The sequence below is a fragment of the Varroa destructor genome, unplaced genomic scaffold, assembly GCF_002443255.2.
Source record: "Varroa destructor unplaced genomic scaffold, Vdes_3.0 BEIS01000005.1, whole genome shotgun sequence".
In the NCBI taxonomy this organism is placed as follows: Eukaryota; Metazoa; Arthropoda; class Arachnida; order Mesostigmata; family Varroidae; genus Varroa; species Varroa destructor.
Window position 1 is genome coordinate 30588075 of NW_019211458.1, and position 23466 is coordinate 30611540.

Sequence of the window (23466 nt, forward strand, 5' to 3'; positions counted from 1 at the left end):
TAGCTAAACCTCGATTAGTGCTATAACTTTATAATGTCATTAAGTGTTGGTAGCCATTAAGATGGCTGTGGGTGATGACCACTTGTTCTAGCTACATTCGCTGGGCGTCTGCCACATGTTATCACAACGGCACAGCGGATGCTCGTGTATAGGCATTGCCTTCTTTCCTTACTCCCAAAACAAGATGTTTAAATGAATGCTTTTGTTCGATGGCGGCCTATTACAAAACGTTGACCTGGTCGGTGAGGCGTCGCCGTCGTCTCTCGACAGACTCGTGCCATTACCCTTGGATCGTATAGCAAATGAACCTGCTTCTCAGACAATGGGCTGCAAATGAACGATCATATTAAATATTGTAGGATGAAATTCATTCACGAAATATATTATATGTATATAACACAATATATTACTTGCATAGAAAATAGCTTGTTAAGACAAAGCTATGAGCTTTTCTTATAAGCTGGTGACACTGCCATGTGTGCTGGACGCCTACGTATGGCAAAACACGCTGAGAATTGTCATTAAAAATCAACTAACACAAAATTGTATGTATGTAGGTAGTGATACTTTTATTTAATGCCCACACACCCAGTGCTACAGAACCGTCACGAGCAGTACAAAGAGTTTAGCTAATCTGTGGGCCAATTTTGGTGTCCAAATCGTCGTCACTGGTTAGTTTGGGCAGTTACTAAGGTGGATAGATTTTTATTCTAGTAATTACTTCAACTTAAATGTTAAGAAATTCTACGGACTTCGCTGTTCGCTCCCGAGGGAACTGATATATGGAGCCGGCCGAACCATAACCTGCCATGCAAACCACAACTGGTATATGGACCGATCTAAATTCCTTGCAATCCAAACATTTTAAACTAGAATTTGTGAAATAAATGTGTGTACAGAGCAAACTCTGTATCTATATACCTGTGTCGTTCGAAAACCACAAAAAGGCATAATTTTAATTAGATAAAATGGCATATTACTGAGCCTTTTATTTGTTTTGGTGTTTGTTTACGTGCAAGTATGACACTTCGTTACTCTTTTTCTGCTACTATCCAACATCTGAAAATCACCAAAGAGCAGACGAACAATGGTAAACACCCAATTTCTTTATCTTAGGGAGATAGATGAAGAGATTTCGAATGTCCTAATTCATTAATGATTCACTATGTAGGTTTTATAGCTGGTTTAGCAGATGCATGAACTGACATCACATTGCTCGACTTGCGATTCGTATTCGTTAACAACGAAAGGCCACCGGAAGGAAAGCTGCCCGATAAAGCGAAGCCTAGTCTCAGATACGGTTTTACCACAGCGAGATTTTTTAAAAAGGTAGGCTAATCAGCCCACCGAAAATCAATAGCCGCATGTGGACACGTAATTTTGTTTTATCACCAATCAATGCGAGATTACCATAGACCTGACCTTTAAAGGACAAACTGAGTATTATTTACGTACTTATACGTACGGGAGCTGCTTGCTGAAAAATAGAGCTATGTTAATTTGGCTAATAGAATATTTGCAAAGATTTAACAAAATAGTCCAGAGGAACGGACAGCAGTACATGAACGATTCGAAGTTAAAAAAAACTAGACTTGACTAAACAGAAGTTCGAATAGCCATAATGGCACTTGCTAAACGCTAAAGGATTGCTAAACGCAAAACCGTGCTCATTGAGGCAATATTCTACTGCAAGGGAGCGATAAACGATCCATCTAATCATAGATCTCCCTTGCCTTCTCACCTCTTTCCTTATCTTGTCTCTGGGCGGCTGGCATATGAATATCGTTATTTTGTTTAAGGAGCATGTTAGTGTAAATCTCTTCATCTACCCAAGTGCTTTGGATGTGTTCTGTAAGTGTTTAATTCGAATCGTGTATACATTGATTCATTTATGTGACTCCATCATAGTCAGCAGCTTACTCGTCAGCTAATGGTTAGTAGTGCTCTTTATTTGTATCTAGCCAGAGGAACGTTCACGGCACTATAGGCTCATCAACTTACTTGGAATATGGCCACTTCTGCAAGCATAACCTGTGTCAAGGATCTCGAAAGCAGGGCAAGTGAAAAGATCGGCTCGAAGGCATGGGATTACTACCGTAGCGGAGCAGATTCGGAAAGCACGCTCAGGGACAATGAAGATGCGTTCCTCAGGTAGGTGAACGACGAACGATTTAACATGCATTATTTGAATGTTAAAATGAGAAATGATCGAGATGGTCGTAGCGAGTGGCCTCACAGATGATACGAACGAAGCCTGTTGCATCTTCAACTAGATTTTTCCGCCTTGCAAACGCGTTTTTTCGTTCCAGAAGTGCCGTTCTGCCGAAGAATACTTTGGATGCTCATACTCTCAATCTCTGCCGGTAGAACGCTTTTGCGGCACTATCCATCTTCATGTCAAATCATTTTTGTGACCTACTAGAAACATTCATGACACCGACTTGTATGATGAACTTTGCTTTCGAGTTTTAAACGTGATGAAATCTTGAAAAATATTTACAGATGCAAACTCTGTTCTGACATCATTTGATTCTAATATCAGGTATCGGTTCCGTCCGCGCGTACTCAGAGACGTTTCAAATATTGACTTATCTACTAAGATCTTGGGAACGACCATCCGGCTTCCGATATGCTTGGCGCCGTCGGCAATGCAGAGAATGGCTTCGCCACGAGGTGAACTTGATACGGCCCGGGCTGCTTCAAAGAAGGGTAACTCAGCTGACGTGTGTGTACAGATAAACCGTCATGTATATTTAGGGAAGAGAGCATGTACGAATTGTATTGATATTAATTCTACTCATACTCGATTTTTCTGACTAATCAATCAAATCTTTAAGGCACAATTATGATACTATCGACTCTGTCGACCACCAGCCTTGAGGACGTCGCGCACGAGTTCCACAATTGGTCAACTGGGCACGGGGCGCTTTGGTTCCAGCTGTATATTTACAAGGACCGCGAAATCACGAAGAACCTGGTAAAACGCGCAGAGGGCTCCGGCTTCCAGGGACTGTGCGTCACCGTTGACACGCCTTATCTCGGTAGGTCCAGAGACCGAATGTATAAATAGCTTCATGTTATGGTATCTGTGTATATGTGACCACTTCTGAGGTTCTATTCTTTAATTCGTAGAAAATATTACGCCATTGGATTTACGCATCGAACTTTGATATGTTGAGCGGGTCGTATTGTTAGACTTCTGCAGAGAGTTATGCGCATATTGAAGCTTCAAAAATTGAGAATTTGGGCTGATATATTCTATATACTTAGATGAGAATAGATAGGATTGATAATGGCCACGAACAGAAAAAAGACGACGACTATAAATTACTAAAAGCGGAAGCAGCATTGATTGGCCGAGGAGCAAATCAGCTATTTAGTCCGTTTATAATTAGTACAATAATAGCTAAATAAGCCGGTTATTTATACTTATTTGCCAGTTATTTTTTGTCGTGTCTGCGACAAGACTTTTATTTTTAGCCTTACAGATGTTCGCATAAATCCATACTGTATTATTATCGCTGCGTTTTTTAGGAAATCGGCGAGCCGACGCCCGAAATCGGTTCGAAATGCCACCCGGATTATCGTTGCGTAATTTTGCGGGTGTTCGTCCCGAGATGACGTATGGTCAGGCAGAAGAGAGTTCTTGGCTTCTCGAGTACACTCAAAGCCTATTTGATGACAGTGTTTCGTGGAAGGACATCGCCTGGTTACGTGAAATCACACATATGAAAATAATTCTCAAAGGAATCGTTACTGGTGAAGCATTTTTTCTAAGCTTTCTCTGTAGCCTCGTGGCCTATATGTAGTAAGCAATTGTACAAAACGACTTTAATGAACCTTGTCGCGGAAGTCATACATGGGTGTCCAAACCAGCACGATTTCGCCTATTCTGCTACAATATAAATAGCCTCGTCTCTCCCGTCGAATTCAAACCTGTGGTCTGACTTAGTCGACCATCGGCTGACGTCAAATAGAGACCCTATCGTGTTTTGAACGACTCCAGCCATAGTACATATAAATATTTAATAGACAATTTCTGTCTCGGTAATGCGTCAATGGAACTTATTTACCTGCTAAACTTGAAGGCATATGAATTAATCTAGGTTCGAAACCGGGCGTAGAGACACTTTGTTTCATAGTGAAGGAGAACAGCCATCCAAAGCAATGTCGTTTAAGACAGTACCGATGATACGACTCGAAAAGGATCGTTCTTTGTTTACTAAACTGCACTCATAAATGGTTACGTGTAGCAATACGCTGCAGACATCACGGTATTAGAAAAAAATCGGTAGCATAATTATCATATGATTTATAGAAAGGATATGCTCTGCTAGGAAGAAGGACATTATGTGCACGAATCCATTCATCAATCCGTCTAACTAATTGATAAACTTAGCGTTACTTATAATTAGCTGAAGATGCTGAGCTGGCCGTTCACCACGGAGTTGATGGGATTCTCGTTTCGAATCATGGAGGTCGCCAACTGGATGGAGCGCCAGCTACGGTGAGACAAAAACTAACCCGGAGCACGCTTGTATCAATGTCTGTTACTGGGGTACAGTTTAATATAAAGGCCTAAATTTCCAAGACAAATCTAACGGTCTCTTTTCTTTTGTCCTTACAGTTGGATGCGTTGGCAGAAGTAGTGCCAGCAGTGCAAGGTGCGGGTGGTGCCCAATGTGAGGTTTACCTGGATGGTGGAGTGAGGAGTGGAACAGATGTGGCTAAAGCTATCGCACTCGGCGCACGTGCCGTGTGCATTGGCCGGCCCGTTCTTTGGGGCCTCGCGCATAACGTAAGTAATGCTGTTCCGGTTCACAAGTCATCCCAGGAAAAAGATAATGTACAACGATATCACATGTATTATATATCTTTTTCGTAGTTCACAGCATGTGCCGTCGTTCTCAAGTTTTGCTCTAGCAAGGTCAAAACGAAAAATGCTTGCAAACTATGTGATACAGTAAAGTATATGGACGAGAAGAGTTTGATCTATGAAAGTTGTGCTACACCTCTTGACAAGGCGAAACCTAAAGCGAAGTACATTTGCCTCAAAGTCAGTCTTTGAAGTACAAGTTTTAAACAACGGCTGCATTTCGTTTCATGGTACACTACGATTTGAAAGGGAACAATTAAGTACTGTTGTCGCATTACCCGATGGACACCTTTATTAATTAAAAATTAACTGCAACAAAACAACCTTCTGAAAAAGCAAACGAATATACTTTATTGCTATTATCAGTGTTATTATTGACTCGTGGGTCAATTTTATGTTACGTTTGATTTGTAAACGTAGGGTGCAGCGGGTGTTGAAGAAGTCCTGTCAATTATGGGTAAGGAACTGCGCTCGACAATGGGTCTTCTGGGAGCAACGAACGTTAACGAAGTTACGTCGAACATGATTACTCGCGCGGCCTCTTGCAAACTTTAACTATGCCTAACCTAAATAATAAATGAAAACCGTTACTTGCATAAATGTATCCAATAGATGGTAAATAGTATTCACGATGATTCGTAAAAGATGCATTATAGTTAAACGTTTTAATACCGTTTTAATAACATCGTTTTAATTTCAAAATTTTTCGTTCAAAATGGTCCGCGGGGGAAATGGTATGAATGAAAAACAAAGAACTAGTTTAATCGTGTTCTCACCTTTTTTCTCAAGACCAACCATAGAAAATGCCGACGGAGCGATACAAAGATTTGTTTCGAAAAATATATATATATATGCGCTTCTGTGCATGTATAGACGTTTATTATACTTTGTAAGAGATATTTTTTACTACAACGAAACCTATGGACGTCGCCAAGGGGCGGCTATCTGGTTTTAAAGACATTAATCTAAATACTCGAATACTGAGAATACAAAAAAGCACTGAACGGTGCGAATATAAACGATTTCCATATATATTATTGTAAAAAGAGTTACATTTTGATTTCATTTTTTTAAAGCTCTGTAAATGTATACGTATTAGTGCTATAAATACGTTTTGTAAACACGTCTCACTTACGATTTTCACACAGGCTCAGGCACGTACGGCAATAAACTAATTCCCCTCGATCTTTTTTTTAGCTATAATTAAGGAAAATTCGCGAAATTTCGGGCTGGCGCCTTAGCTTGCGTCAACGGGGAGATATGCCATAATCTGTGTTCTTTGTTTTTAGAAGTAGCACCAATTTAATTATATTACAGATAGCGAATAGCCACAAGAACGTCATTGATAAGATACGCAAGGTGTGTGCTTCGGTGCGTTTGAACATCAGTCGGACAGGTAAACTACCTAGAAGCTTCTGCCCGTATGATTATATATTAATGTATATAATGCTTTACAAATAGTCAGGTAACGTTTTTGCTAACTTTTAGCTAGCTCAACAATAATCAGTTTCAATGTCAAGTTCAACATGGTTCTAAACTGACGTTTCCTTCAAGGAAGTTATATGACCAGTACTATTTTACAAAGAAGGTAAAGTTTGTTATTTTCGTTAGATTTCTCCGGTTAACAGTAGACGAAATTCGTATCGTCTCAATTTTATGGTCATTGCTTAGAGTTGAGAGTGGTACCGCAGATATACTCCTGAATATATTCCTGGCACCCTCAGTCGCCATATAGCTGCTTTTCTATACATCATCGCCTAAATCTCGTAATATATTCTATTCAATATTAACATGAAATAATTAAAAGTACGTATATATATATACGAATTTATGCTGCAAGTCCTAGGCGTGCAAGTTTCGCTGACAGGAACGTATGGAGCGTAAAGACAGCCGGTTTTGGTGATCCGAGCATGTCGAGCTCCTGGGAAATACAGTCAATAAAAGAAACAAATTAAATACGTTCAGCAACACGAAAGCGAGGATGCACAGATCTATGTCTATTTTCAATGAAACATATGTATAAACGTATAATATAAATTGCTATTATTACCTATGATATTTTTACGCAAAGTAATGGACACTATAGGTTCCATATATGTTTAACGGCCATACATAGGGAGAACGTGTATCATAAGCTTAACGACCTCATATGTAAAACGCTGAGGACATAAATAGTCGAAATTTTTCATTTATTATTATCATCTACTAACCCGAGGTATGTCCTCCCTTTTGAACTTGAGAAACAGCAGGCGCTGGCCATCGTCGCCAGACTTTTCGATGTCTTCGAACGAATGACTCCACAGATGGCGCTCGTCCTTAACGCCATCCACCCTTTCGAGACTGAGGCCGTCGTCTAAATGAACTGTCAAAATGCACTCCATAGCCGACGCACCCACAGAACACTCTGATAATACAGTCAGATTAAAAATGGGCCGACAGTATTCCCTCCCATTAGAATGTATAATAGGTGGAAATTTCATGCAAGTGCTAAGCGTCAAGCTTGTTATGTTCGTCATTGCTACGCCATCATCAGAGACCATATTTTTTTTAATCATATATAGGGTGAGGCAAAGTTTCTTACTCAATATATATATATATATATATATATATATATGTATATATATAATGTAAAGTAGACACTGTCAAACTGGCAAAAGACTTTTGTCCCATCTTGACCAGCATTATTCACAGACACGTCACCGTAAGCTTTTCCTGTGCGCGTTTTTCTGCTTTTTCCGATATCTTCACAAATAGTCCCGCAGTGTAAGAGTGTTCTCACCGAACTTTACGGTTTTGATCGAGGCCACGCAGTCGTGTGGGCCCTGAATGAGAGCTCGTAACCAGGCAGAACGAGACGATGCCGTTTCGCAACGTAATACACGCTGTTCGACCCCTTTAGGTGTCCCAATCCGTATCGAAAAACAGAATTCCTCGGGACTACATAGGCCGGCTACGCCCAGAGCAGAAACGCCCGAAGAGGACCTCTCTAAACTACATCCGCGACCACTGCTCAATGAATAACGGCCAGGTGAATTTCGAGAAAGCGAATGCGTCGATCCAGCTCGTGACGACGAACGTCCAATACTATTTGCAACGACACTTTAAAGAGAGTGGGCCCATGTTACTCAAAATAAGCCGTGAATGAAGAAAGGTGTGCGTTATTCTATACAGATTCGAACTCGGGACTGTTCTGAGCATTGATAGATATCCCGTTCTCGTATGTGTCCATCAAAGAAGCAGTTTATCAGTAACTAGCTCATTTAACTATTGCATAGGCTTTACTATCATGCGTTTTCTGTAGTCAATTGTCATACCGAATGACGTAAAGCGGTTTGCTTGTTACCGGGACTGCCCAAGCCTCACGCGTCCACGGAACGAGATCGTAGAACAGGAGTTCACTTCCTGTCAGTGCAACAAATACAGGATTCCAGACACGATCCATTAAACATTGCCGCTCCGCTGTGTCGGACACCTGTAAAGCAGAAGGTGCTTTTGGCTCCCTCTCGCAAAGCCAGCCCATGTAAACCACGCGTCCAGAGTCCAATACGTCTCCTGGGGAAAACGGTAAAAATCGATTGCGATACAAATTGTAGTAGTAGGCGATGCGCTAGTCGTTATGTGAGGTCTGGTGATGGCGATGGCATCAGGTAGGCTGTTCCAAAAGAGAAGATTCTATTAAGGTTTTCTTAAATTAAGCAAAAGGAAACCGGTAGATAAGAGAAATGATCTCATGTGCTTACCGGTAATAGAATTTGTGTCATCTAGTGCTTTCTGATTTAGGTCACTAGCGACCGCGTTGATCGCCCGAAGCCACAACGCTGCTTGATGCGAATCTGAACATCGTAAGATGCACGTGTGCCGTCGATCAGGTGAATGTATTTCAATTACTCTGTTCACAAGATAATAAAGAAAAACCACATTTTTTCTTTTACTACTTATGGATGGATAAGTTGGTCAGGGGGCACCTCAAGACAGACTCAAGTTAAGAAGCTGACATGATTTAGATAACAAATTAAATCGGCAGAATTCCGCCTATATTTGAAGGACGGAATTAGACGGATAACTCTATTGTGCTAGTTTAACTATTCCTCTGGATGATATTATTTTCACACACAAAATAAGCAAAAGTTTCTTGACTGCTTGAGAGTTTTATTTCTACATCCGTACAATAGATACACACTACATATATATTTATGCCGTATATATACCCGCTAAATGAGCTTTCTTCAAACTGTCAAGAGAATCGTTCCCTTCAAGATGCGTGCAATTTTCGAGGAATGTATCAGCCGTTTCGACTGAAGTGATCTATCTATGAGATGATCTACGAAGCCGCTGAGAAATTGCTCTACCTATTTTCGGCATCCAAAGGCAACGAAAGATTCCGTACGATGAGCGCTAGAGTGAGCGGCACCCGTCTTGATGAAGCACAATCGGCCGTTGAAAGCGGCTCAGGATTTGCCATTCCTTCAAGTTGCCAGCCAATCTCGGACAAGAGAGAGACTTTACGAAAATACGGCGTCACTTCCTTGACGAACTTAACTGCAAAAAGGAAATGAACAAATTTACATCAAGGTCATACCTTACTACCACACTAAACGACAGTGACTGGGAACAGCTACGTCATGTCTCAGCAGCGCAGCTTGACGGGGGCTTAGTCTACTTTATTACACAAAATTTAGAGATCCAGGCTTAACCAGCAAGATCTGCATAATCACTGCTTGGCTTAACTATAGGCACGTTTCGAAGCGGACATTTAGCCTTCAAGTATCCTGCATGTAAAGCTGCTCTGACTGGAAGGGCACGGAAATATGTACGTCTACAAGGAAGGAATACAGACAGATGGCTTAATAACACGCGTGCTGATGGTAGTTCAACCAGACGTTTTAGGACCTTGATTATCTTTTCTAAGCCACGCATTTATGGTCCTGCAACGCGATCGACTTTCGATAGATCTTAAAGTGCCAAATAATCTATCGTTTACAAAGAAGCAGAAGTTAGTGTGCGTAGAACAAGAAAATGTGAATGAAATCTAACAATAATATTTGAAGTTTCCTCTATTTTTCAACAACGATAAACTGTTGTAAACAAATTGTATCCGAATAAAGACTACGTATGATTGTCGCGCGACAAGAAGAACGCAATATCTAAAAAGCCAGTACTCATACTCGAGCGATAACAATGGGCCCCATTGCCGTATCCTGCCTTCTTAAATACTCAAGTTCTTACTAAGCAACGTTTCGATCTTGGCGAATCTGATGCTTATTTCCAATACGGCCAGAATTAAAAGCATAAACGTACCATCTTTTTGTGTTACACACGTACAAATATTGTTCTATACCTTGCTAGGAGTTTAGGGTAGGAAACCTATTAAAATTATGCTCGTTTGTTTATCGTTTATCCCAACATTTTGGATAACGTTCCACAGCAGACTCTTCGCATCTAGTCTTAATGCTAGTCGTAAATTCCCTCGGCAGTAGCAGACAGGTAAATGACATTTAAAAATCAATGTCTGATTTCGCTTAAGGTTGTTCCGTTGGTCACGAAATCCATAACACGAAACGTTTTTTCTGCCCTGTTCCTCCATTCTTATGTAGTTTCTGGCTCCTATGACGTTGCTTGGCTAATCTCACATAGCTCCTCAATCGAAAAATGTATATTTTTCATCCAATCCGTTCGCCTTTCTCCAGTCGAGACTGCTTTTCGTCATAAGGGTGTTCCAGTCTAGCGGAATTACAATGAAGTACATTGCTGATGGATACTATTCCAAACGGAAAAACACTGTTCAAACAATTTTGTTCGAAAGCGAGAGCTACAAGTACAAACCTTTGAATCCTCAACACAGTTTTATCCTTGTCATTTTACAAAAAAAGGTGAATGCGGCCATCATTTTTGTTAACGTAACGTAAAACACCTTCCTATACGCGTTTTAGCGTCACCTTTACGTTTCGCTGTGTTCTACAAATGGTCGTACCTCCACTATGAGGTTATGAGTTTTGACAAACAGTCAAACTCAAATCTAACAGATTTTGACAACAAGAATTGTTTGCCAGGTGGTCTACGAAGTGAGTTGTTGAGTGGATTTGCCGATCGCGCTTATGCTAAACTGTCTATCCAGTTCAAATGTACCTATTTTATTGATTCTTCTTATGGAGTGGATAAGTCGAACAGTTTCAGATGTCGCGTCCCGTTTCGCGTCGATACCGAGGCCAGGTCTCGCCGGATTGCATTTGATTCAGTCCCTTCTTTCTTGTGTAACATTGCTATTAAATTAAGGCCAACGTAAACTATATTCTAACTATTTCCCAACAGATTGTTACAGAAGAAAGTTCGTCCTCGCATTTCACGTCCAGTACCTAAGCCATGAGACATTACCACAAACGGCTAGTTTTTCCAAAAAAGGAAAAGTTTCACGTTCGATGCTGATAGTCGCTAGGCATTTGATAGGAATTAGTTGTCACAAGAAATACGAGTAAGGGCTAATATTCTGTTGTAATGAGTCGTTGATAGACATAATAACACTAGCTCAAGAAAACAATGGTTTTACCACCAATTACCTCATTGCAGCACCACGTTAGGTCTGTCTGTTCCAGGTCAGCTGTGGCGGTGCCCCTGTTTTCTCTCCGGATAAAACTACTTTGTGGCCAATTCGTTTGAATGAATTTAAATTCATTGTGATCGCATTGGCGTAGGGCAACAGAAACACTCGCTTTAGCCTCTTAAAACTGCCTGCCAGTTTTCGAAGGGGCGAACAGAAACAATACGTTTAGTGAATGACTCTAAGAAGGCATAGTAGGACTTTTTCCACCTGTACACTTTTGCGAAACCTAGTGACGGCTCCTGTACATGCATGGGTAATGCAAATGCTCGGTGTAAGTGACCTCTGGCTTTACAGCGAAAGAAGCAGCACTTCGACTCTTTGAACCTCACGTCCGCAGATCTATTATACTTAACTACTATGCCCCTTTCATTCACTTTACCGACGAAACTTGTTTAGCCACATAAAAGCAATACTCAAAACAGCTATTGATCGGTATAAATAACCTGCATATAGCTTTAAGACATCACGCAGAATGGCGCCTCCCACATTTCAACTTCGTGTTCTTATTTGCTTACGCCGAACAAAACGGCTTAGGGGACAACCGAGCTCCGTTGTTCCAAAATGTCGCAATAGACTTTTACTCGGAAGAAAAACACTTGTTGGCCCAGCTGCAGACCCGTCGATTACAGTACTATAATTACCTCCTAATGTATCGACACGATATATACTATATGTATGCTATTACATCTAAATGAACAATCACACTTCAAATCAAGAAAGGCATACTTCACGATATGCTTCAGTAAGAAGAGATCAATATTTGAGATAATTGGCACGGTAGCCGTTACGAAATAATTATAGGTTCGTTATTAATTATTACGATTATACGTTTCTTATTTTTGATTATAGCTAGAGATTTATCTAGCGGCTTTGACAGCTGCAACTTCGTCCGACTAATTATTTTTCGGGTTCGCTTGCGAAGATCTGTGTTTTCGCTATAGTCCTACATGTGTTCCTATTCACGTAATATACGTACACGTAGTATACTCTATTATAGTGCGACTAACTCTACAAGCTTACTGTGGTTGAACCCCAAACCATGTTAGAAAGTTCATAGTTAACTATGCGACCGTATTTTTTTCATATTTTATATTATAACTTTATTTATTCCCTTAACAACATTACTGTAACATCGTGTCTTCATTAATCGTTACTCAAAAATCAACCACCTTCAACGTGTTAGACGTTTACAAAGAATACCCGTTACAGCCAAACACACGAAGGCCATTCCTTGGTTCAATTAGCAGGGGCTACTTATCAAGTGCTATTTTGCACGATAATTACTATTGTGTTGTCTTGTTCCCCCAGTAAAACAAGGGCGCAGTGGTGCTACTATTGTGCCCTTGTCCGAATAGACAAAACGCGAAAGGGAAACTACAGGGCGGGGCAAGACGCAATAAACCTGACCCAAACCGTGGGAGCCACTAAGTACTACCATTTTTAGACCAACAACAACGGGGCAATAATTACTAGGCTTTCTCTAGCTGGCAACCAGATGAGAGCCAGTCGAACGTGCGGGCCCGTCACGTAGCGATCCAATCAGACTATTACATCTCTGCGATAAAATGGTGTTATTCTTACCATTTATGTTTCACCGGGACATCCAACTTATAAACGAGCCTAATCGCTGATGATACCATCCACCACCTGACCCATACTGCGTAAGGTAGTTCTTAAATTTGGATTATGCGAACGATAGGCGGTCCTAGAAGGTATTTGGTTCTAAAATTAAAGTATGTGCTCATTGTATTGGTTGATGACGATAGTTCGGAACTGTCTTTTGCTATTCTTGCTCGGTATCTATACTAATAAATTACGACTTAATTCGTTTATCGGTTAGCTTTGGCTATTATAAGAACCCAAATTGGAAGAAAAAAGAAGAGATTAAAAGAAACCGAAAAAATTGTTCAGTTGAGGGGAAGAGACTTTGACTGCGTTTCTTTTTGTGTAGTATACTGCATATAAGTCAGTTGAAGCTGTAACAGTATGCAGACCGCTTTTTTTACTGCGAACGCTAATGGTCTTTATATTGCTGGAAAACTCCTGTTGATTGCCCTGCAATGGCGAACCATGGAAATCGCTTGAATCAACGTCGTGCTATCTCGATCAGCCTCATCGGAAGCCTTTTCGTAAACCGAAAAGACATTTGGCTTAGTAAACGATATAGTTAGCTGGAAGTAACCGAGTACAAATGAAAAGCTTCGAGTCCTACGTTGGTAGCACCTTTTAATAAACCTCCTTAAGAAAACGCTTAGGTCTACCTTGAATATTTTTTTAAATATTAATCTTTATTGCCGTATCTATTTACATGAAAAGTTATTTGACATTTTAAACGGTCTAATTTTGTTTCCATTTTCAAATAACTCGAATCGTAAACGATAGAGATATGTTCACATTGAAGCTTATCGTAATGACACGATTTAGATAGCTTGGATTTGTTAAGAATAGTTATTTGTCGACTAAAACTCTTAAATTAAATTGTTATTAAGGGACGATGGCCCAAGCAACCGGTACTGTTGTTCATTTAACCAGTCCGTGAACAGCTCGCCGAAACACAACAGAAATTTCGATCAATTTCTACCTAAGGCTAGAGGCTGCCTGGCTACGTGTCCTTTTTGAAATTTTCAGCGTTCTTACGATATAGATATGGAGTAAACAACTGAAATAAGATGAAGGATTGCTGCTCCGAGTCACGCCAACGACAACTAAAAACCACCTTAAACGCACAACTTGAGCGAATAAAAACAGGTTACTTAAATAGGTTGTACTAGTAGTAAGCAACAACAACAGCAGCTGCACTGAGCCTTCGCATTGGAATTTCAACTACCAAAATGTTCAAAAAAAACTTACTGCTATACATTACAACCTACCTTCCACATCGACAACCTTCCCAGCTTTCTTAAGTGCTTTGACTGCTTCGTCATGGCTAGCGTCCCGGAGGCTTTCTCCGTTTACGCTAAGAATCGCGTCCCCAACGTACAGCTGCTCGGTTAGGTCTGCTGCCTGACCCTATCAACACAACATAAAATGTCGAAACGAGCCAAGTTATAGTAATATATACTATTTCACATTAAATACGAGTTGGCCAAATCGCTCGACCGAAATTGAGTCTTTCATGCTTGACTAATTTGTTCTATTCTATAAACGTAACTAGTTAACTTAGACTCAAATAGAGCCTGCCGAAACATAGTATTTCATTATAATACTATATCTGCCGCGTTGGCAGGCAGTAACTTGGATCTCTTGCCACACATCCGGCTCAAGCTTTTCGAAATTATTACGTGTACTTAATCGTGCTATATAAAATCAGCGAAATTCGCTAATCTAAATTCGTTGAACGTCAAAGCAATACCGAAAATGCAAACACGACAATTATAGCTTGGCGGAAACCTTTGTTTATTTACTTAGATCCTGTTCATGAGCCTGCGCTTTGCTGTCTAGGCACATATGTATGTACGATTAAGCGGTCTGAACATTTAAAAAAAAAACGCTATCCGCTGACTTAAAACACTACCTGGCGTATTATAGCGCATATTATGAGTTTGTATCACTTTTCGTTTTTAATAATTGATCAAATTAGCGTCGTTTTCTCCAACGTATATGGAATAAAGGACGAATATTGCAAGTTATAAGGACGCGTATGATTCAAAGTAACAGTGTTGTGCCTACAAGAATCACGGATCTCGTCGAGAACGAGAACGTGCAGCCCAGTTAGCTGTAATACTTTACTTCCAATCACAAGGGTCGGTTATAGGTGGGCTCCATCCGCCGCAGTTCCTGATTGCGTTAAGGAAAAGACGCACTTATAGAACCTCCTAGGAGGCCGTAAGCTTCAACGGTACGTGGCTATGTTTAACTTATGCCAATGAAATTCAGTCCCACACACTGTCACATACTGCAAGGATCCACAAGCAAAATTTTCGGCAAAATTGTCTAAGCCAGACACATCAGCCGATATTCGCCGACTTCTGCGACAACCGCTTCTCTATCGGAATATACATGTTCTACAACGTTGTCAATTTTATGAGCGAAGTTATAGCCTTCGGGCACGCTCATAATCATTTCGTCATGACATTACGTTCGTCGAGAGTGAACAAAGCAGGAAATAGCTACATAGTTCACAAAGGATGCTCATCGTTTGACCATTTGACTTACGCTTATCCCGTGCAAGATTTTATCTATGCAGAAGTCTAACGGCATTCTAAAATGCTTAGAAAAAACTGTCAAAAAGATGCGGTATCAAATATTGTAGAAATAATTCAGGCATAGTAATAGTGTAACATAGTACATGCGCGAAGCTGTGAGAAACCCATTTATTCAATCGATCGTAGTTGTCTCTTATGTTGACCATGTTTCCGCTATGTTGACCAATCTATTCCGTCTAATGAACGGCTCCCAGTTACCGCAAAACGTCGATAATGGACGCTTCCAATGTAACAAGCAGTACGCTTGCGAAACAGAGCCAAAAAAATAGACACACGAACTCTACCCTGACATGATGACGATGCTAAGCCTTCGTTCATTCGTGACTGTATTTGTCTGAACGTCGCTTTTGAATCGCAAGCGGCAGCCATAAGATGCTGACAACAAAAGTCAAGCCGTTGACGGAATCCCGTAGCTCTACTCAGCCACCGAAATGTATCCGTACATCCGTATACATATATGCAAGCCAGCGGCTTGGCTGATTCGATGGATCAGGATATACTGACACTGACTCTGGCCCTTGCGAAGGAAACGAAACGGATACTTCGTTATGAAATAACGCGACTGGATTCATTTACACAGAGCACACACAAGGAGACAGTGTCATAAGACGCCTAGTTGATCGTTTACTCATTTGATATTTTCATTCGTCCTATTGTGATTCCATCTAGAAAACCCTAACTACAATACTGTTAGCCGCCGCGTTCCCTTATTAGAGGCTGTCGGAGGTGAAAACCAATTGAGTACGCTATTCTATCGAATAGAACCAATTTGCATATATATATATATATATATCTATCAAAATGTCGGACTATAACACGTATGGTAAACTCGTGATACGACTAACAGAAAATATTAAACACCGATACAACTGAATATATTTACCTATCTCGTAGTTAATCTTGGTAAAATGCTAGTTATTAAATAAAAACGACGATTGTTAGTAGCCTTGTATTATTCTCTGGCCGGATCAATAGTGATATTACGTAGAATTACTGAAAACCTGTTGAATACGTGCCTTAAATATTTTCGAGATGATAATAGGCATCTTGTTTTCCCTACCGCCCTTAATGGAAATGCCCAGCCCACCAGAGTCGGGCTTGTGAATCCGCACGCGCCGTTTGCCATTCGACAGAGTATCCGGAATGCTTGTGATTTCCTTAAGCTGACATGAATCGTCAACACCTAAAACGAATTAGTATTATTACAAATGATTGCTGCTCCTGATAGTTTTATTATCTGACGATAGAGAAACAAATGTTATTTTACGTCAACTTCAGTATCATCGGTCTGAAGCGTCGGTTGCCAGCAACGTGCCACAAACAGCACGATTTACCAGAGCCACTGATGCAGCTGAGCTTAGCTTCGGAGCCTTCTTCGAACAATCTTCAGCCGTATTTTGGCAAATGGGTACACGTGGACGACTGTTCGTATGTTACATAATCAGTCACAGTAGAAGATCAACACGAGGCCAGGGTGCTCGTAAGCTGCGATCAGCGTTGGGCAACTCTAATGCGACAGATGTATTACTGCTAGTCGTCGCTAGAACCTATTTTTAATGGGTACAACATCAAAGAAGTGATAAGGGTTTAGCGTCATTCGGTCTTAGCCGTTTTTTTTTTTTTTTTTTTTTTTTTATTACAGCTGATGTTAAGCTTATTTTGTAAAAGAATCTTCTATATTTCCTATCGTAGTTTCAGTGGTGAATTATTTCACAAATTATAGAATAGATACGAACGATTTTTTCGTTTACTCACATGTGCTACCCTATTATGATGGTTATTCCTTATGCAAGTCCAAAAAAAGTCATTGTATGTGGATGTACAAACGATACTAAAATTTAGATTTATACCGACGTGGTGACAGTTGTTCTAAGCGAGCCTCTTTCATGCTACGCTGATCAACAGATACTTGATATTAAAGAATAGGACCAAGGCTAGGAAGCTTCTCACGGGCTATCATCATACGCTCCCGCCTATCTATTAAGGGCTTCTGAAGATACAGGTGGACCGCTTTGCCATTAGCTGTACATGAAGTATTATCGTGTTTGATATCCTAATTGCTAATATATTATAGGTGCGAAAGAGGTTACTCCCAGTAGTCAAAATCTGAATCACGCTTTTTTGTACGGACCCTTCAAGCTGGTTGAAAACAATCTCTGCTGCTTACGCTTAGTTGAAAGCTTTATTAATAAGAAAGTATCTGAATATATAATACAAGCACTGACACTACAAACTGAATTTGTCTCAGTGCCAAATATAATTCTAGTGTCATCAGATAGGGTACGACAAGCACAACACGTTTTGGCAAACCCCTTTATGCTAGGGGCATCGAAACGTATTATTCAGCTTTTAACCGTCAGTATTTTCATCTTGTACACTGCTCACACTTTCCTAGCAATAACAGCTATGCTGTGGTAACTGGCATGAATGATATACGACATAGGTTATCTGACTTTCGGTATGATCAACCACGGGAATACTGAGAAGACCCAAACGGAACGCTCCCTCTATTCTGGGCTGTACGCGCCCATATGCATATCAGCGACACACTTTTCTAAAGAGGCACCGCGATAAATGTCAGCATCACTGAGCCTTTCGTCAGCAGACCGTTAAAGCGACCAGATGCCTTATCCATGCCTGTTTGTTGAAAAATGCAGCCGACAATGGCCGAAATGGCTTTAACGCGGCCCACAATAATTGCGTTCATTGTTGTAAAGGCCGTATTTTTGCCTTCGGCTACCACATTTCGCTAATTGAGCGAAAACCTCAAATCAACCACACGAAATATGTACACTCAGTCTAGGCAAAAACTAACAAAAAGTTGGAGTTCAAAAAAAAAACAAGGTGAAAAAAACTCTGGAGAGACCATTGATAACTAAAGTTGTATCGAGACGAGTAAGGAAAACCATGGATTCGGTGAGTGTACAGGACTTAATAGATCAGGTGGTGCTTGAAGGACCTGCTGCCGTCTGCTGTAAACACTTCAGTACCTTTTCACGAATATGAGGAAAGGAGGCGCTCATGTAGCACGCTCCATCTTTAGAAAAGCAAATTGAACGATCAAGCGTCTTATCGCAGGGCATACATGTTGTTTGTCCTAGGTCGCTTCTACGGAATATGGAATTGCTTCATCGATGTTAATGGGCATCGTACTAGAATTCTCGTTGCATTCATAGAGGTCAAGTAACAATTCTGACACCTAGTTCTAGGTTTCAGTCGTAACTCTCAACGGAGCGCATACAAGACGTTCTTCGGTACAGATTTCGGAATGAAAACCCTAGCACCATACATACTTGAGTACAAGCAAGTTGTTATTTCGTCCTGTTTTTTTTTTACAGCCTTGGTAGAAGTTTGTACATGTTAGTAAGAGATACTTTCGATTCTATTGATAGATTCCATTATCGTGTGGTAGGAAATAATTGAAAATCCAAATGTCCGTTTGCCTATTGAAAAAAAAACCTTAAAGCAGCTTCCTGCCACCCCAAAAATATAATCTACAAAGCTCGTCTGGATACTCAGGTCTTTGTTTCTGGCAAGTATTGAAAGCTCCTAGCGTCAGCCCTTCCTGGCAACGATTCATATTGGTTGCAACCAAGTGGGCATGCACAAACGTGCTCTTCATACCTCTTTTTACATCAACCCTCGCGAAAAGACGATTGCATCCTCAAATTTCAATCGTCTGCTTTGTCGAAAAGCTTTTGGAGGTCTTAAAAAGTGCAGCCAAACAGCCGCTATGTTATAGTACATACACGAACGTGCCAAACGACCTGTTTGTCCATTTACCTTTTCTGTCTACAAAACGCGGCCATGATACCACTTGACGCAGAAGGAGTCTTAGCAGACGCTCGTAGTGGCTTAAGCAAATAACGTAAGGGCTTTCGCGCTTGCTTCTGACCGATAGCTAGCCAATACCGTGCCTTCGGCACAGGGCAACCGATATCAGCAACTTCGCCCTATAACCGCTAAAGTAACGAGGTAAGATAGAAGTACCATGAAGTGCTGTGCATGATCGATAAGAGGCTTCTCAGAAATCGTGAGCAAAAGCTTCTTGTTGCTTGTTGATCGGACGAGTAATTAGCCAAAGACAGTTCTCGAGGCAGCGAACGAAAGAGCGACAAGATACAAAAAGACAATAAACTGGTCTAAGTTGACGTATATCGGGTAGCATCGGGTGTTGTGGGTACTCTGTGATTACAAATTAGAGACCATCATGATGGCAACGAGTGTTACATGTACATGAAAGCCTTACCAAAGATAGAGCCGACAAAACAGTAATGACGGTAAAATACGCAGCAACGACAGTAGACATCTACAAGTAGCGCTAACAAAGGTCCAACAGGATAAGCTTTTGCCCGTTATCTCAGATCTTCTTTGAGACGAAAACAAAAGAGATATGTGCATATCACGAAATTTACCTTCGTTAGCAACGTTACCTTCTATCCTATAATTACATGCAATCCAGATAAGATACGTAGATGGGCGGTATGCACTGGGAGAAGCGTCTACCCTCGACGAGTACGCCGGTAATCTCTGATCGATCAGATAACTCTTCCTGAAGGCTAAGCTTAAAGCCGTTTGCAGACTCTACACTAAATAACCATCATCTGAAAGTAGTGTACCCAAATAGCGACCACGTTCTGAGCGCTGTATACCCATTGCGTTTACAGAGAAAAACTGTCAAAAGACCACAGTACTGCTGTATACCTACCTGAGTAAATAGCTAGAAACTTGATTCACTCATATACCTTCTTAATAATAGGAAACTAAGATTCCCATTTCTCATACATACCGTACCTGTACCTACATAGGCGTCGTACATTACTAACTATTAGAAAAAAACCTTTAAGGTAGATACCGATACAAAGGGTAAACACATAGTCCGTTTTGAACATAATTAAAAGTTAAACCGTTAAGCAGCGTAAACTTACTTTTAAAAATCTATTGCCTCCGCCGCCGCTGCTGCTGCTACTACCACCGCGATTTCCCTCCTTTCCCATTCAGTATTGTGGCCGTTGCCGTCAAGGAATATTCGGATGCTTTATGCCTACAAATAGAAGCTGCAGTGATATGTTCATACATTCGAATCGTCTCCGGTACATGCGTATAGGGATCTATGAGTGGAGTTGATGTGACACACGCGCACAGGCAGTCGCGTGTCATTACCCAGAAAAACGGGTCGAAGTTCGTGATCAACACAATGGTAGATCCTAATACTGGCGGACACTGCGAGCATCTTTCTTGGTCCTTCAATACAGCTGCCAGTTGTTTTTGCTACAGGTCGCCTGTAGCATGAGAATACCTAGATTCGAATGGATCAGGAGTTTGCTTTTCTACAAATGATGTTTGGCAGTGCATTAGTAATTAGGTATAGTCAAGGCAAAAATAGCTCCAAAGGGTATAAAACGGCGCATTGCAAACGTTGACAAACCAGATAATTTTCCTTTTCTCCCTCTCTCCCCCTTGTAGATTTAGGCTAATTGAAAATATGTCTAGAAAAGCCTTCATTATTGTTATTGAACCCAAGACGGCAGTAGGTTCTACTGAGCTGTAAAGAATCTTTCATAGTACAGCATTCGTATAGATGGATAGGCTGGGAATCACCTGTTGCTAGCAGATGATTTTCTACGTCGGTTTTAGCAGACAAAAACAGTGTTCTTGCAAAATGTACAATTGCCTGGAGGAACCGGCAAAATGGTCTCGTGGCATAAAAAAACAAGCCAAAGTGGCTAAAGATGGTTCCTTTAGGATTTATGACTGCCCTAAATTTTGTTAAAAAAAAAACCTCTGAAAATCCGGTCCGGTCCGGTCCTTTATTTTGGCGAGAATCACTACTCTTGAGTTGAGTGTCGTATAGTTATTTATTAGCTAATTTAACTATGTCGCCAGCTAAGTGCCTGGGACACAACAATTTACAATGATTTACTAAACTAGTGTCACTCATTTAATGAAAACCAAAATAATTCTGCTAAAAACGTTCGCTTTTGTAAACGTTTCGGTTCCGAAAAAAAAAATTCAACGGTGAAACTAGACACACACACACACACACACACACACAGTCAGTCTAGTAATTGCCGCTAGTAATTTTTTATGACAGATAGCAGCTGATCTATACAAAAAGCGGCTCTTCCTATCATATCATTGTTACAGTGTTAGGCAAGGGTCAGCAGTACACGTTTTAGGAAACAGTTTTTGATCGACACCTATGTGAAGAGCACTCGATTTCATATTTGGGTACTTGGAATCACCGCGGGTGACAATAATTTTTTACTAAATTTCCAATATTGTGTAGGGAAATGATACCTATGCCTTCAGAGCACAAGTCGGCCTTTGGGTGAAGCCGACTTAACATGCTACTAACAACTGCGTACCGCCAAAATGGCCTGTGACATAAAGCCGGATCTGGTAACAAACAAATAGCGGTAGTTTTACTATAAACTATCAGTTGATACTTAGTCGTTGTGGTAGTTACGACCGTTTTCAGAACAAGCCAGTAAAAAGCAAGCTAATCTTAATGAAGCGGCGTTCATCCCCTGGGTCAACCGAGACGCGTCTACCGGCGACCCTCTCTATGGCAAGATCGTGCGTCCAACTGTGAGTACAAAGAGCGACGAATATAGTAACTCCGAATTGAAAATCGATTCTCCTTACCCATTGCCCCTCAGTCACTGCTAATAGCGCACACACTAAGCATGTATCACACCAACCATATCTAGCTGACTTTTGCACTACAAAAGTTTTTTGCAAAACAGGAGATCTTTACGTGTGCTGTACCTGTATCGATGATCGAACTTTTTCAACAGTAGAAATAGCTGTGCTTACTTTGAAGGCACACCCATCGCTAGAAAGAAAGCGCATTTACTTACCCGACATATTGGAATTGATGTCAGCAGCAGCAGCAGCACCGAAGCTGTTTGTACTTATTCCATTGTTCATTCCATTGCTACTATGGACACCTGTGATGCCAACACAATCGAAGTTATTTTCATCAACAGTGATTAGAAGTGCGTCATGCTCGAGACTCGCTATGACCTTATACCAGCGCGAGTGAACTCGGACCTCGACGACGCCGGTTCTTCTCGCAGCCATCCTGCCACCTTCGCCTTAAACCGTTTCGAAAACCGAATACTCGCAATTAATTCCAATTGTCCTGCTTCGCACAGTTGCACACCTTCACGGACAAGAGACACGGCTATGTGCTCTTTAAGTTCGCCTGATCCGAAATCCGACTATGTTCACTGCTTGGTACAGTTCACATCTGCTTAGTCAAACAGATCTGAGACGTCTAGTACATAAACTTTCCGAAGCGGCAGTGCCCATTCCCCGTACGTGTTTGTGTGTCCGAAACACTTCAGTGGGTCTGCTTCGTCAGCAAGAGGTACATGAGCGTTCGCCGTTAAATAGTCAGAATCGCAGGACAGGGCATAGCCGTACTGGAGCACAATGGCAACATAGAGCTGACTTGGTACAGCAAGCGATCTACTCGGTACGCGGCCCGACAGCAGTAACAATCGTCGTAAAGAAAGACAGTCAGACGACGGTTACTCCGCGTTTAAACAGCTACTTTCGCACTGGCTGGCCTTTTTCAGTTTTGCTCGTAGCGGTCACAATGTTAGCGGCCAGTTCTCCGCTTCCACGAGTACAGCCATCGGCGGACAACTAACAACTATCTGACTGACTAGTAGCGAATGGTCGTGTTGCCCATACAGCCACGACTGGCTGTGGCATCGGCGACGACAACAGCGCGCTCTTATGCCTGCCGTTGTTGTCAATAGGATCTCTTTCCAACT

General features: G+C 41.1%; 2 protein-coding genes across 3 annotated transcripts; one reads left to right on the forward strand and one right to left on the reverse strand.

The window, feature by feature from the left end:
- Window positions 1-1696: 1696 nt before the first annotated feature.
- Window positions 1697-5476, forward strand: Hao (Hydroxyacid oxidase). 2 transcript variants are annotated; one of them, XM_022809487.2, is made up of 8 exons: window positions 1697-1851; window positions 1942-2151; window positions 2543-2709; window positions 2838-3041; window positions 3535-3759; window positions 4416-4507; window positions 4628-4798; window positions 5297-5476. In XM_022809487.2, the coding sequence occupies exons 2-8, from the start codon at window positions 2009-2011 to the stop codon at window positions 5429-5431; spliced, it is 1137 nt and encodes a 378-aa protein (XP_022665222.1). In that variant the 5' UTR covers window positions 1697-1851; window positions 1942-2008; the 3' UTR covers window positions 5432-5476. The 2 variants fall into 2 exon arrangements, with proteins under 2 accessions (XP_022665222.1, XP_022665223.1); XM_022809488.2 differs by having other exon boundaries at window positions 1718-1851; window positions 1962-2151.
- A 400-nt stretch (window positions 5477-5876) lies between these two features.
- On the reverse strand, window positions 5877-23444 carry Syn1 (Syntrophin-like 1). The gene is made up of 9 exons (XM_022809485.2): window positions 22543-23444; window positions 16696-16862; window positions 14345-14483; window positions 9226-9415; window positions 8617-8765; window positions 8191-8428; window positions 7656-7975; window positions 7087-7280; window positions 5877-6797 (listed from the first exon to the last, which is right to left on the reverse strand). Exons 1-9 carry the CDS (start codon window positions 22763-22765, stop codon window positions 6705-6707), a joined length of 1713 nt encoding a protein of 570 aa, XP_022665220.1. The 5' UTR covers window positions 22766-23444; the 3' UTR covers window positions 5877-6704.
- Window positions 23445-23466: the final 22 nt, after the last annotated feature.